Here is a 15,173-nt window from a genome sequence, read left to right on the forward strand (position 1 = left end):
CACAATGAGCTGCCATCACCCGAACTGTCAAAATGAAATGTGAGACTCACAGCACAGATGCAAGAAAATTTAAAGGTCTAAAACGCCTTTTTAATAAATGAACTGAAACAAAAAAAAAGGTATGTGTAACTTCCAAGGAGCCATTGTCACCCTTGTACATAATAATGTCTTTGAGTTCCGGGTTATGAAATGGGAGGAATCTACAGCTCACTTGTTGAATTTACAGCATTTGATGTATTTAGGAAATCCTGCTGACAGCTTACAAAAAAATTGCACAACCAGAGCTCACTGTGGTTCTTAGATTATATTAGGTACTCAGTAGAGTAAGGACTCTTAGTAGACAGCATTTACCATTACCAAAAATATAAAACTGGTTTACTTTCATTCAGTTCAATGAATACGTGTGTGCTAGAGTTGGAAAAGGAAAGGCAACACAAATAAAAAAGGCAGTTGCTCATTACTGTTGTGATGAAAACTTTGCTAAATGCTCACTAAAATCCACTCTTCCTTTCTTGCACACTTGGCTAGATTACATCTCTTAGCCTGTCTTGCTTTAAGGTGTGACTGAGTTTTCTTTAATATGTCAGCAAGAGTGACGAGTGCTCATTTCTAGGCCTGACGCTCTCCCCCATGCTCTTTCCTCCTTCCTGTGGCTTCAAATAGTGATGACTAGAGAAAAATTGGCAGTAAAGCATTCAACATGGGGATGCTTGTTTTCAGCTATGGTCCCTAAAATGGACCCCCTGGAAAACCACACACCAAACTAAATACCCACCTAGGAGAGTTACATGAGTAAAACATAAAACATTCTTTCACGTTTAAGTGCCATTACCTGTGTGGGAATATATTAGAGCAGTTGTGCCTACCCTACTAATACAATCATGGTCTCTAACTTAAATGACTGTTCTAATTCGAATGGATATAAATGTCATTTAAATGTTTCTGAAATAATCATTAAAAAATTGTTACTTCTTAATAATTGTTTTTTAACAGTGAATATACAGGTAGATATATGAAAGCCTGTACACTATCTAGGGGCTAAAAAAATAAAACTCAGGTTATACAATAGCCATCTATGAGAAAAATATTTTCATCAGAGATATAGAAATCAGAAATACAAGCTGTCTTGAAGGCAACAGGAAACAGGAAAATACATACACGCATGCACACACACACAATTAAAAAGACCAACATTCTTTAAAAGATAAGGTTCAGGATGTGGTATCAATACAGCATCATGTTCCAGACCAAGTCTAGAAAGTAAGTTATTTACAATTCTATATGACTAAATCACCTGTGTTTACTAAAGAGATGACACTTAATTTGAGGACTTCTAGCAAATATCTGCCAAAATATTCAACACCAAATAACAAGATTCATACCACCAATAATGAGGCTTGAGAGATTTCCTAATTTAGTTCCATAGCTATTCTGACAACAACCCAATTCCTCTAGTTATGAGAAAATGGTGGCTAATAGCAAAAGAGCATAATAATTTTTGCTCTAAATGTGGCAAACATTCCGTAAATACCTATTTAATGAATGAACAGTAACCTAAGGTGGGGCAGCAGCAGATGTGATCAACAAAGGAGTATCTGTGAAGAGGCACAACTATGAAACCACGATTTTCTACCACTATTTCCTAAAAAGCATGAGGAACAGGCAGAACACACTCTATGGATTCTCGTTAGAAAATAAATTATATTTGAAGATGATGTGTCTATTGAGTTAAGAAGTTAAGATCTTAACTGAAGACTTCAAGGTGAAACATACAAGAAAGAAGTCCCAAAGTAAACTTGAATTCACTTTATATAAGTTATGTATCCCAGTTAGAGACCAAGAACTCGATGTCCTGGCAGGGAAGAATAATTAGCAAATTAATTGATCAGGGTGGTATTTATAATTATATGTCAAAGCCCATCATTGGCAAAACAAAATTGGTAAAACTCCATTCAAGTTTAGTGTTCAAGAGTATGTGATATGTTTGATATTTCACTTCTACTGCATAGAGTATAATACTCAGATATAGCTAGATTCTCTTATGACTTCAGCCCATACTTTCTTAGAGTTCAACTCTAATCAATGGATAGGCTCTTATGTTGAACAAGCAAAAATTATTACTCATAAGTAAGAGTCATTTTCACAAAGTTCTAAGATCCTTTTTACTTTCCATGGACATAAGCATCCATGACACTTCCCTCCCAACACATTCATATTCATTCATTCATTCTTTCTCTCACATACACATTCACATCCATGCACACACAGCAGGCATACACCACCAATTCAGCAGTCATTTCCAAGCAGCTACATGTTATTTTTCCTTGCAAGCTCCATTGAGTCCATTATGCTATTATTTCAGTAGAACCTTTAAAAAGATTACCACAACAGATAAGGCACTCGTATGATGGCTTAATTTTGGTAGAAAAGTCAGTCCTGAACGAACTTGGTAATCCCGGAATCCTCCAGCTACAGAAAGTGTGGTTAAATTTATGTGTTGAGCATTTAGAATCCAATAGTTATTTACAGTCATATAAAAATCTGGAAGGGAATAAAAGAAGAGAGACATTAAAAACTAGTAGTCAGTCATTCCCTGCAACAATAAGACTGCTATACAGTAATACTAATGTTTAACTGAATTTCTACTTAAGCCATCTGATCTATAAACAATGTGTTATTCACATTTCCCCATTTTGAGTAAAATCAGCATCTTTATACATACACTACTTCCCCATTAAATCAGAGTACAAATACTAAGAGTTATTAAAAGCATCAATAAAGAAAAAGATACCCAAATTTTATTAGTTTTGATATGTCCGTATGCAAACATGTCTCTATATTCCATAAAGATGATGCCTGTTCATGAGCCACAAAGTACAGCATAGAGAAAAACCTAAAATTCTCCCTCAAATAAGAATTTATCATGTTAAAGAGTCATAGACATTAGTGGTGTTCATTTCATGGTGTACACATATGTTCCAACCCATCAAATTGTGTACATTAAATATATGCAGTTTTTTGTATACCAATTACCCTCATAAAGTGGTTTAGCATCCAGATTGAAAACGACCAAGTTAAACTGTCCCTGTTTGCAGATGATATGATCCTATATATAGAAAAACCTAAAGACTCTACAAAAAGACTCTTAGAGTTGATACGCAATTTCAGTAAAATTGCAGGATACAAAATCAACACACAAAAATCAGTAGCCTTTTTATACTCCAACAATGAACTAGCAGAAAAAGAAATGAAGAAAGCTAGCCCATTTACAATAGTCACCAAAAAATAAAATACCTAGGAATAAATTCAACCAAAGACGTAAAAGATCTCTAAAGGAGAACTACAAATCACTGTTGAAGGAAATTAAGGAAGACACAAAAAGATGGAAAGACATTCCATGCTCTTGGATTGGAAGAATTAACACGGAAAATGTCCATAGTTCCCAAAGTGATCTACAGATTCAATGCAATTCCCATCAAATATCAATGATATTCTTCACAGAAATAGAAAAAAAAATCCTAACATTCATATGGAACAACAAAAGATTCCAAACAGCCAAAGCAATTCTGAGGGGGGAAAAAAAAAAGCCAGAGGAATAACACTACTTGACTTCAAATTATACTACCAAAACAGCATGGGACTGGCATAAAAAGATAGTCAGACCAGTGGAACAGAATAGAGAACCCAGAAATCAACCCATATACTTATAGCCAACTGATCTTCGACAAAAGCACCAAGAACATACTTTGGGGAAAAGACTGCCTCTTCAATAAATGGTACTGGGAAAACTAGACATCCATACATAGAAGAATGAAACTAGACCCATACCTCTCACTATATACCAAAATCAACTCAAAATGGATTAAAGACTTAAATATACATCCTGAAACTACAAAACCCCTCAAAGAAAACATAGGGGAAACACTTCGGGAAGTAAGACTAGGCAAAGACTTGATGAACATGACCCCAAAAGCACAAGTGACAAAAGAAAAAAATAAACAAATGGGATTATATCAGACTAAAAAGCTTCTGCACAGCAAAAGAAATAAACAAAGTGAAAAGAAAACCTACAGAGTGGCAGAAAATATTTGCAAACCATGCAACCGACAAAGGATTAATACCCAGAATACACAAGGAACTCAAACAACAGTAAAAAAGCCCACAAATAACCAGATGAAAAAATGGGCAAAGGAGCTGAACAGGCACTTCTCAAAGAAAGATATACAAATGGCTGAGGCATGAAAAAGTACTCAACATCACTCAGCATCAGGGAAATGAAAATCAAAACCACACTGAGATATCATCTCACCCTAGTCAGACTGGCTTCTATGAAAAAAACAGAGAATAACAAATGCTGGTGAGGATGCAGAGAAAGGGGGAACCCTCCTACACTGCTGGTGGGACTGTAAATTGGTGCAGCCATTATGGAGAACGGTATGGAGGTTCCTCAAACAACTACAGATAGAACTGCAGTATGACCCAGCAGTTTGACTGCTGGGTATATACCCAAAGGAATGGAAATCATCATGCTGAAGGGATACCTGCACTCCCATGTTTACTGCAGCTCTATTTACAATAGCCAAGAGTTGGAACCAACCTAAATGCCCATCGTCAGACAACCAGATAAGAAAAATGTGGTATATTTACACAATGGAATACTACTCTGCCATAAAAAGAAGAATGAAATCCTGCCCTTTGCAGCAACATGGATGAACTTCAAGAAAATTATGTTAAGTGAAATAAGCCAGGCACAGAAAAATACCCCATGTCCTCACTCACAGGTGGGAGCTAAAAAAAATAAACAAATAAATAAAAAAAAGAAAGAATGAAAGATGCAATGATCACAATAACACAATGAACTTTCAAAAGGAGAGAACAGGTGGGAAAGGGGGAGGGAGAGAGGGGTAAGCAAGGAATTGGTAAAGGGCCACAAAAAAAATTACATTGTATAATGTTGAATATACTAATTACCCTGATTTGCACATCATATATTGCACACAGGTATTCATATTCAGCTCTGTATCCCACATATATGTACAATCAACTATGTTTCAATAAAAATAAATAAAATAAAATAAATGGTAAAAATAAATGAATAAACTGGTTTAAAAAAAGAGCAGTAGATCCTTCCCTATCATGGCAGTGTCCCTGCTTAGCAATTTTGTACTCTGCCCAACAACCACCACACAAAGTACTATTTAAGTTCTTACAATACAATCTATCAGTACAATACCACTGACATTAGTCTTAGGACTATGCTGCTGTGAAAAATCCAGGGTTAGGGTTGTACCCATTTAGTGTAATAAGCAGTTCAACGGGAAAAAACTGCAGACAACTTTTCACTTTGTCTATGGAAGGTGAGAAAATTTGTGTCAGAGATTATTAAATTGAGGCCAGGGCAAGGGAGTTCAACTTCTTTTTCTGATTATCAAAACTTAATGCATTTTTATCCTCGCATTTGATCCTACTCAGGGCTTTAAACATTTGGTAGAGCAAGTCCCGCCTTTGAAAATCTCAGCAGTATTTACTTAGCTAGCCAACCCAATCCTAACATCTGGAGGGCCTGGGATAAGAGTACCAAGGGGATACATATGCCATATGTCTAAATCTTTTAAAAGTCAAAATTCCAGTTAACTAACTATTAAATCAAATATATTTTCTGACATTGACAAATATATCATTGAAATAACCTGGAAGGTCAGATTCAAATTAAAAATTCTCAGACACCTCAGAGTTGGATACAGGATTATGGCAACACAGGGAAAGTGGATCTCTGGCCCACTGCTATGCTGTCCTCCTTTTCTTCCCATCCCAATTCCACCCTGCATCACGAGGACCTCATGTACACAACCAAGCTCTGTCTATACTTCCTGCCGAGCTACCCCTTGGCCACAACTCAAATTTAGGATTATACATACCTGCCCTCAGGAAAACAAAGCCAGATAAGAGGCCCACACAGGCCCTGGAACTGAGCAAAAAAAAAAGTCTGGAGACCTGGTTAAGTGGATTATGATCTAGAAGTAAAGATGTGGGCTTCAAGTAGGGAGACTGCTTAGCCTGCGCATTTTTCACCCTGTGGGAAAGGGCAGGGCTAGAGCAGGCCCATCTAGAGTATACAGCCCAGTGCATGGCCTCCCTCCCCTTATTCAAGGGAAATATATCACCAAGTACTCAGGGAATGTTCTTCTGGAGGTCATATGGATCTGTCTCTCAAAACTTAAAATTCATGGCCCCTTGAACTAGTTCTTTTCTTTTTCATTCTAATTCTGACAATGCAATAAAAAATAAATACAGAATGAAAAGAAAGAGGCTTACTCATTATAGGAAGGGCATCTTGACCCTAAGAATCACTTTCAGTTTGAGACTTTTAGAGATAGACCAACACCATCCTTCAAAACAATAAAGCCTGACTCTATTGAAAGTACATTACTCAAAAATATTTTTTTAATGTATTTTGGGTCATTATAATTTAACTTACATGGTTCATCTACATATACCATACAAAATGCAATGACAGAAAGAGTTCTCAATTGTGGTGACAAGTACCATAACTTTTGGCCTTTGATTTTTTTTTTTTCTAAACCTATGGTCATTGGCTTCTGGTCAAGATGGCAGAATAGACAGTCCCTAGCATCACTCTCTTCCACAAATCAACCAATTTACAAGTATTAAAAAGCAACTACAGCCAAGCTGGAGCTGCTAGATCTCAGGGGAAGAGAAGGAGAAACCTACAGAGTACATGAAAGCAGGAGAAGCCATGATGAGAGAAAGAAAGAATTGCTCCCACCATTTCAAGCCCTGGAAGCTTCAAGGCTCCACAGAGCAAGAACTGGCAAATGCCGCATCTGTGCCGTTTGTATGAAGTTGCTTGGAGGCTGCAGGGAAGAAGAGGGCCTTGGTGGCCTCCAGACCAGCAAGACCACTAACAGGGTTCCCGTGAACCCACATAGGAGCGAGGAGCCACAGATAACTAAAAAAAGGAGCCCCTCAGAGATGGTGAGTCATCACAAGGTACCGGCGCACAGCCCATCCCATGGGAAGTGCTTAGAGTGTGGGTGGTGGGGGAGACAGGCCACCAGGGGAACACTGGGGCACAGCATGGACAGCTGATCTGCTCTCCAATCAGCGCAGCACCACTCAGTGGACACTGGTCAGGAATACAGAACAGCAGAGGGTGCAGTTTGCTGAAAAGACTCAGGCCCAGACCAGAGTTTCCACACAACCCAGGTATACTGGACCTCACCAGACCTGGAAGTACACACAAAATTAACAATTAAAACCTGAGCTGCACAAAAAGCCTCCCCCAGAGAATCAGCAGCAAAGCAGCAATTTAGCTCAACTACAGGGCTCAAATGCTGGTCCCCACAGGAAGTTCCCCCCATTTTAGCAGTAAGCAAAGGACAACGTATTAGTTCCACTGCAGAGTTTAAGTGGTGGGAACAGCAAATAATCCAACACAGAACTGAAAGAAAAAACAAAATTCCCATAGACCAGAGATGAAGTCTGTTATTAACTAGCAAAGGTCTAACACCACCAAAAACATCAGTAAAACTGAGAAGGACCAGAGGCCCCTGGGCTCCCAAGCCAGGGAAGGGAGAGGGCTGTGGGCCTTAGCCATGCCCCCACAATGACCACACCCAGCCCAGCGACAACCACTCAGCCACCGCAGGAAATGCCCCAGGCTCCCAAACCAGGGCAATGGGGGGCAGTGGGCTTCAGCCACACCCCACCAACAACCACAACCAGCCCAGCAACGACCACTGAGCCACCACAGGAAGCAGCACCCTGGGCTCCCAAGCCAGGGTGGCAGGTGGCCAAGGGCCTTGGCCATGTTCCCCCAACATCTGCAACCAGTCCAGCGATGACCAACCAGCCGCTGCCAGAATCACCCTGGTCTCCTCTGCTGGAATGAGGGGCATGCCATGGGCCTCAACCAAGCCCTCCCTCCTTCCTACTCCTCCCATCCTATTTCCTTCTCCCTTCCCATCTCCCCCTCCTCCTCAACTACTCTGCAACATGTTAGAATGTAAAAAAGTAATAATATTAATAAATAAAATTTTTAAAATTTATGATTATTAGTAGTACAAGAGATTTAAACAAATTCAAGAATAAAATTATTAAAAGATTTCTACAGGTAAAGTTTTAAATGTTATAACAGAAAAATCAAACTTCACAATAAATACTATCGCACCAGATACTTCCAGCAAATAAATTATTCCTTGGCAATGTTGTTATGTTAAGATAGGCACTTTAGAAAACTACTTTGGTTTGGAGTCACTGGGAGATATTTTTCACTTAAGTACAAACAAAATTTTCATCAAAATTAAGATAATGTGAATATTGATAGGTAAGAAGTTGTGTAAATTCAGTGACCAGGAAAAAAAAATTATTTCTAAAGATTTTCTTCTCCTCATACAATATTCCTATAAGCAGCAAAGATAATACTTAACTTTCTTTAACAAAAAGTTGAAATAGTATGCATTTAATTCTTATCCTGTAACATTATCATATTTTATTAAATGACATCAATCATGAACTGCAAGATTATAGTATTATCCACTCCTTTTTTACAGACATTATAGTAATGTACTTCAACTAATAGGCAGTATAGCATGCAAAGGTTAAGAGTACAGGCTCAGAAGCAAGTTTGCCAGGGTCAAATATTGGCTTCACTACTTTGGGTAGGAGCTTACCTTGGCCTCTTTCTACTATCTATCAGCATGGGGATAATAATGGTTCCTATCTCAAAGGACTGCAATGAGGATTAAGTATGGTAATACATCATGTGAAGTCCTTAATACAATACCCGAAATATAATAAGAGCTCAATAAGTATGAGCTATTCTACCTCACTATTTATTTAAAACTAGACATTTCTACTATTTTACTTAAATATAAGCTTATTTGGGGTACAGTACTGAACCAGTTAACAAAACACAGAAAGTTTAAACACATCTTAAGAGACAGGAATCCTCGTCAAGAATAACTAAAGCTAAAGCCCTAATGCCTAAATATTATAAAATACATGTCAACAATGTTAAGGTGCTATAGACAGAGAAAACTAAAAGTAGTTTCAATTATGAGCCTGAGATGAAAGACATAAACAGAGATGCTCATAATTGGTGGTGCTGATTGCAATCAAGCTGTTTTACACATAGATAAATCTGTAACATATTTTAAAGGGAATAACAGCTGCAGGGATTTATTTATTTAATCCTGAACAACAATGGGGAGGTCAGTTAGTGTTTATGTAACAGTACTCACCTGTAATGAAACGATCTAATGGCATCACAGGAGCAACATGAGGTGTGGCTTGCGTAATAAGAAGATTTATCAGATCTTGTTTAAAATTTTTCAGTGTAAGCAATGCTCTTGCAACAAGGCCACCCATAGAATGACCAATTATTGCCACACTTTTGGGAGCAAATTCTTGACCCTATTAAAAAAAATCACCATGGCACAACTAAGTCTTAGCATTATAATAAAAATGCTAAATATTTCTCTCTGCATATGAGCAATTTTAAAGACAAAAGGAAAATTAAACTCTTTATATAACCTCCCATCATAAGGTACAGGAATACACTTTCATATAATTTTAATGAATGTATACATACTATTTTATGCTCTACCAAACATTTCTAACAGCTATATCTTGGTTTTCTGAACTAAAATCAAAATACTCGGTCTAGCAAATCATATTTGTACCATTTGTTACATTGCATGTAATGTGAAGTGTAATCACATTTGCTGTATAGCAGAATATTAGATTTTACAAAATATAAGAAATCAGATGATTTGTTTGGAACTGAAAATACCACAAAAAAAAGCTAAGACAATTATAGCTGCTATAGCAATATGCTATCTCATCATATTGCTTGTCTCATCAAATTATTTATCTACATTGCACTTGGGTCTAAAAATAAACCAGTAGTTCAAACATTATTATCTGACAATTATATATTTTATTTTGTAAATAAGCATTGCTTTTTAAATAATCTTTTCTGTCTTCACCACTAACCTTAGTCCCACTACCAAACTCTTGCTCATCACCCTCCACCTCAGTCCTTAATATGTGCCTTTTCTCTTGTTATTATGAATAAACTGGACCTTGTCCAAAAAAGAGTTAACACAGTAGACCTCAGACTACTATCCTTTGAATGAACTGCATGCAACATTGGCTCCTAGTTCAAGTCTGGGAATTCATATTTTGGGGGGTTCCCACCATTTCCTAACTGATAAAAAAGGCTCACTGTGCCTAAACTGCTTGTGCAAGCAATAAAGTTTACGATAAACACCTGCTGTCCCTCAGGCTGCAAGTTTGGTATGTGCTAGGAAGAGGGTGTCTACGTGATAAGCCACCAATAAAAACCATGGATACTGAGTCTCTAATGAGCTTCCCTTGCAGACAATATCTTACACATGTCACGATTTGTTGGTGTAGGAATTAAGTGCACCCTATGTGACCCCCCGTGAGAGGACTTTTTGAAGCATGCACCTGGTTTCCTCCAGATTTTGCCCCATGCACCTTTTTCCTTTGCTGATTTTGCTTTGCAGCCTTTCACTGTAATAAATCATAACGAGGAGTACAATGATATGCTGAATCCTGTGAATCCTCACGATGAATCATCAAACCTGGGCTGGTCATGGGGATCCTGACACAGACTTGATCTTAGCAAAAGCCAATATCTACATCTGTGCTCCGAAACCTACATCCTTTGGCCTTCTCAAGTCCATCACACCAGCAATTCTTCTCATTTTCTTCATGCATCATTGTTTTCTCCTCTCTACTAGACCATCCTCATTACTATATAAATACACTGTTATTCTCCCCTTAAAAAATAAAAACACTCCTAACTCTCACTTTCCCCTTAGTGATTACACTTTTCTCTACAACTCTTCACAGAAAAACTCTTCAAAAAGAGTTGTATATATATTATCTGCTGTCTAATTTCTCAACTTCCATACACCCTTAAATCCATTCCAATCAGGTTTTCATTCCAACATGCCACCAAAACTCCTCCTGCCAAGTCACCAACGTATCTAATGGTCAATTCTTAATCCTCACACTTTATTTGACCTATCAACAGCATCTGACATAGTTGATCACTTCTCTTTAAAATACTTTACTTGGTTTCCTTGACAACCTACTCTCTCAGTTCTCTTTTTACCTCACTGGCTGCTCCTTTTTAGTCTTTGTTGCTGGTTCCTTCTCATCTTCCCTCATCTCTTAAAACTGGAGTAATCCAAGCCTCAGTTCTTAGATCTCTTCCCTTTTATACCTATGTTGACACCATCAGTGATCTCATAACAGTCTTGAGGCTTTAAATAAATCTACATATTGTCAACCCCAAGCACTTATCTCCAGACTGGACCTCTTCTCTTGAACTCTAGCCTTGAGCTCCAATTGCATAATAGCCATACTTGGGATGTCTAATGTGCATCTTAAACTGAACCTGTCTAAAACTAAACTCTTATCTCCTCCAAATCTGCTCCTCCCACATTCTTCCCCACCACATTTAATGACAATTCAATCTTTCCAGGTGTTCAGCCAAAAAACTGGGGGTTATCCTTAACTCTTCTTTTCCTCTCTTATTGCCCCTCCACACCTGATCTACCAGCAAATCTCATCGCCTCAACCATTAATTTACACGGATCTGACCATTTCTCATCACTTCAACTGCTACCAATGTGATTTAAACTACCATTATTTCGGGCCAAGCCCGTGACGCTCTCGGGAGAGTGCGGCGCTGGGAGCGCAGCGACGCTCCCGCCGCGGGTTCGGATCCTATATAGGACTGGCCGGTGCACTCACTGGCTGAGTGCCGGTCATGAAAAAGACAAAAATAAAATAAAATAAAATAAAATAAACTACCATTATTTCTTATCTGAATTGCTCTAATAGCCTCCTAACTTGTCTCTCTGCTTCTACACATACATCCCTTCAGTTTATCCTTAAAAGCAGCCAAAATGATAAAACTTAAATAAGAACATGTCACTCCTCTACTCAAAAAACTCTGTAGTGGCTTTCCAAATCATTCCAAATAAAAGGCAAAATTCTTAAAAATTCTTTAAAAGGCTCTACAATCTGCTTGCCCTCTCCCACCCTCAACTCCTCCTTTTACCAACTCATTCTATCTGCTCCAGCCATACCAGTTTCCTTGTTTTTCCTCAAATACATCATGTGTGTGCCTGCTTCATACATTTGTTTCTTCTGCCTAGAGTATTCTTTTCCCAGATAACAAAATGGGCCAATCTCTCATGTACTTGATGTGTATTAAATTGTCTGCTTCCTAAAAGTTCTTCCCTGGGTACCCTTATTTATAATTGTAATCTTCTGCCCTTGACTGCCTATCTCCCTTTCCTATTTTATTGTGCTTCCTGGCACTTATAACCATGTAAGATTGTACATATTTCTCTTATTTATCATGTTTATTATCTGCCTCTCCCCACTAGAACATAAGTTCCATGAGGGCTGGGATTTCTGTTGTATTCACTGCTATATTTACTTACAGACTTAGAGATGAATGAGGTTTTCTCCACCCAGAATGTCCTTTGAATTCAACAAAATTCAGTTGTCCTCTAACTCCTATTGCACTTGGTTGTAACAGAAATCTTACTTTCTAAAAGACTCAACTTAAAAAAAAATGTATTAGTTCTATTTTAAATTTAATATATAGGCATAACAGAAAATCTGAAATAAAAAACAGAGAAAGAAAAAACTACCTAGAATATAACATCAAAGACATTTGATTGTTAATTGTGACATTTATGGAAATAAATCTCACTTGGTGATCACATCTTATTTATCTTACCCTATAAATATCAAATACGTAAACGGTCCTATACCTAATACGGCTTGTTTTCTCCCATAATAACTCAGCATAATACTCATCATTACTCAGGCTGAGGAAGTTTGCTTTTATTCATACTGTACTGAGTTTTGCATTTGCTTTTTATTTCATTAAATCATGAATGGGTGTTGAACATAGTCAAATGATTTTTCATCTAATAAGATGATCCTACGATGAATTACACTGATTGATACTTGAATATTAAACCAATTTTGCATTCTTGGGATAAATCCTATTTGGTCATGATACATTATTACACTTTTAAAATATTGCTGGATTTGATAGCCTAATTTTTTGTTGAGGATTTTATATTTATGTTCATGAGGGATACTGGATCTCTATTTTCTTTTCAAACAATGACATTGTTTGATTTTGGTATTATGGTTTGATGGCTTCTTAAAATGAACTGTTAAGTGCTCTCTCTTCCTCTTTTTTTCTGAGTTTATGTAAGATGGTATTATTTTTCCCTCATTTCTGTTTTATTTTCTTATGTCCTTTTCTGATTTTGATCAGAGTTATGCTGGCCTTATAAAATGAAGCTGTATTTTCTGTTCCTCTATTTTCTGAAAGAGTTTGTGTAAGATGGGTATCAATTCTTCCTTAAATCTTTAGTACATTTTACCACTGAAGTCACTTAGTCCTAGATTTTTCTTGATGATAAGATTTTTAAATATAAGTTCAAAAACTTTTAAACGGGGGAGGCGGGAGGGAGAAGGTTAGGGAATTGATAGGTCGGGAAAGGGCACAAAGAAATATCACAATTTGCAAGAATGAATATACTAATAATAAATTTTAAAAATTTAAAATAAATAAATAAAAATTTTAAAAATAAAAAAATATTTTTAAACAGATACAGGGCAATTCAGATTTTCTGTTTCTTCTTGTGTCTGTTTTATAATTTGTGTTTCAGGAATTTGTGCATTTCATCTGAGTTGTCAAATTGATTGGCATTAAGTTGTTCATAATATTCTTTTATCATCTTCTTCATATCCATAGGCTCTCTAGTGATGTCCCCTCCTTCATTCCTGATATTGCTGATTTGTGTTTTCCCTCCTTTTTTTCTTAATCAGTCTAGCTAAAACTTATCAACTTTTATAGATCTTTTCAAAGAATCAGCCACTGATATAAGTTATTTTCTCTGCTGTTTGTGTTTCCTATTTCACTGATTTCCATTGTCATCTTTATTGTTTCTTTACTTCCACTTAGTTTACTGTGTTCTTTCTCTAGCTTCTTAAGTTGGAAGCTTATATCATTGATTTTAAACCTAGTTCTTTTCTAAAATAAGCATGTAGACTATATTTCTTCTAATCACTACTTTAATCTTACAAATTCTAACACTGTATTTTCACTTTAATTCAGTTCAAAATATTTTCAAATTTCACCTGTGATTTTGTTTTCAATTTCCGGGCTATCTAGAAGTAATTTCTAAATATTTGAGGATTTTCCAGATACCTTTTTGTTGATTTCTAATTTAATTCTGCTATGTTCAGAAAATATACCCTATGATTTCAGTCCTTTGAAATTTATTGAGACTTGCTTTGTGGTCCAACATACAGCATACCTTAGTAAATGTTCCATGTGCATGTAAAGAGAACATGTTTCTACAGTTGTTGGGTATAGTGTTCTGTAAACACCAATAAGATTAAGCTGGTTAACAGTGTTCAAATCTTCTATATCCTCACTGATTTTCTGTTTATTCATTTAATCAATTACTGAGAGAGGAGTGTTGAAATCTCCATATCTAACTGTGGATCTACCTACTTCTTTCTTTAGTTCTGTTAATTTTTGCTTCATGCATTAGATGCATATTCATTCAGGATTATTTTGCATTCTTATGAATTGACCCTTTTATCGTTATAAAATGACCCCCTTTATCACTGGTAATATACTTTGCCCCGGAATCTATTTAACCAATATTAATATAACCATGCCAGCTTTAGTATGATCTGTAGTTGCATATTTTTTCCCATTCTTTTACTTTTTTTTTTTTTTTTTTTTCGTGACCGGCGCTCAGCCAGGGAGTGCACCGGTCATTCCTATATAGGATCCGAACCCGCGGCGGGAGCGTCGCCGCGCTGCTAGCACAGCACGCTACCGAGTGCGCCACGGGCTCAGCCCCCATTCTTTTACTTTTAATCTGTCAGGATCTTCCATGTTTAAATAGTGACCTTCTCATTCTAAAACAGATTAACATTTAGTTGAACGGGTCTTGCTTTTTTTATGCAGTCTGACAAGATCTGCCTTCTAACTGAAGTGTTTAATCCAATACAATTAATGTAATTATTGATATAGCTGGGTTTAATTCTACTGTCTTACCATTTGT

The 15,173-nt window shown here is 36.9% G+C and overlaps 1 protein-coding gene across 1 annotated transcript in view; it reads right to left on the reverse strand.

Annotated features, from left to right (window-relative positions):
* Nucleotides 1–15,173, reverse strand: part of PGAP1 (post-GPI attachment to proteins inositol deacylase 1) — a 74,001-nt gene that overhangs the window by 44,242 nt on the left and 14,586 nt on the right. The window contains exons 4-5 of the mRNA XM_063106468.1: nucleotides 9,264–9,435; nucleotides 2,384–2,541 (exon numbers count right to left, since the gene is read on the reverse strand). Of these exons, the coding sequence (XP_062962538.1) occupies nucleotides 2,384–2,541; nucleotides 9,264–9,435 (330 nt within the window). The remainder of the gene's footprint in view (nucleotides 1–2,383; nucleotides 2,542–9,263; nucleotides 9,436–15,173) is intronic.

Source organism: Cynocephalus volans, chromosome 1 (assembly GCF_027409185.1).
Source record: "Cynocephalus volans isolate mCynVol1 chromosome 1, mCynVol1.pri, whole genome shotgun sequence".
Taxonomy (NCBI): Eukaryota; Metazoa; Chordata; class Mammalia; order Dermoptera; family Cynocephalidae; genus Cynocephalus; species Cynocephalus volans.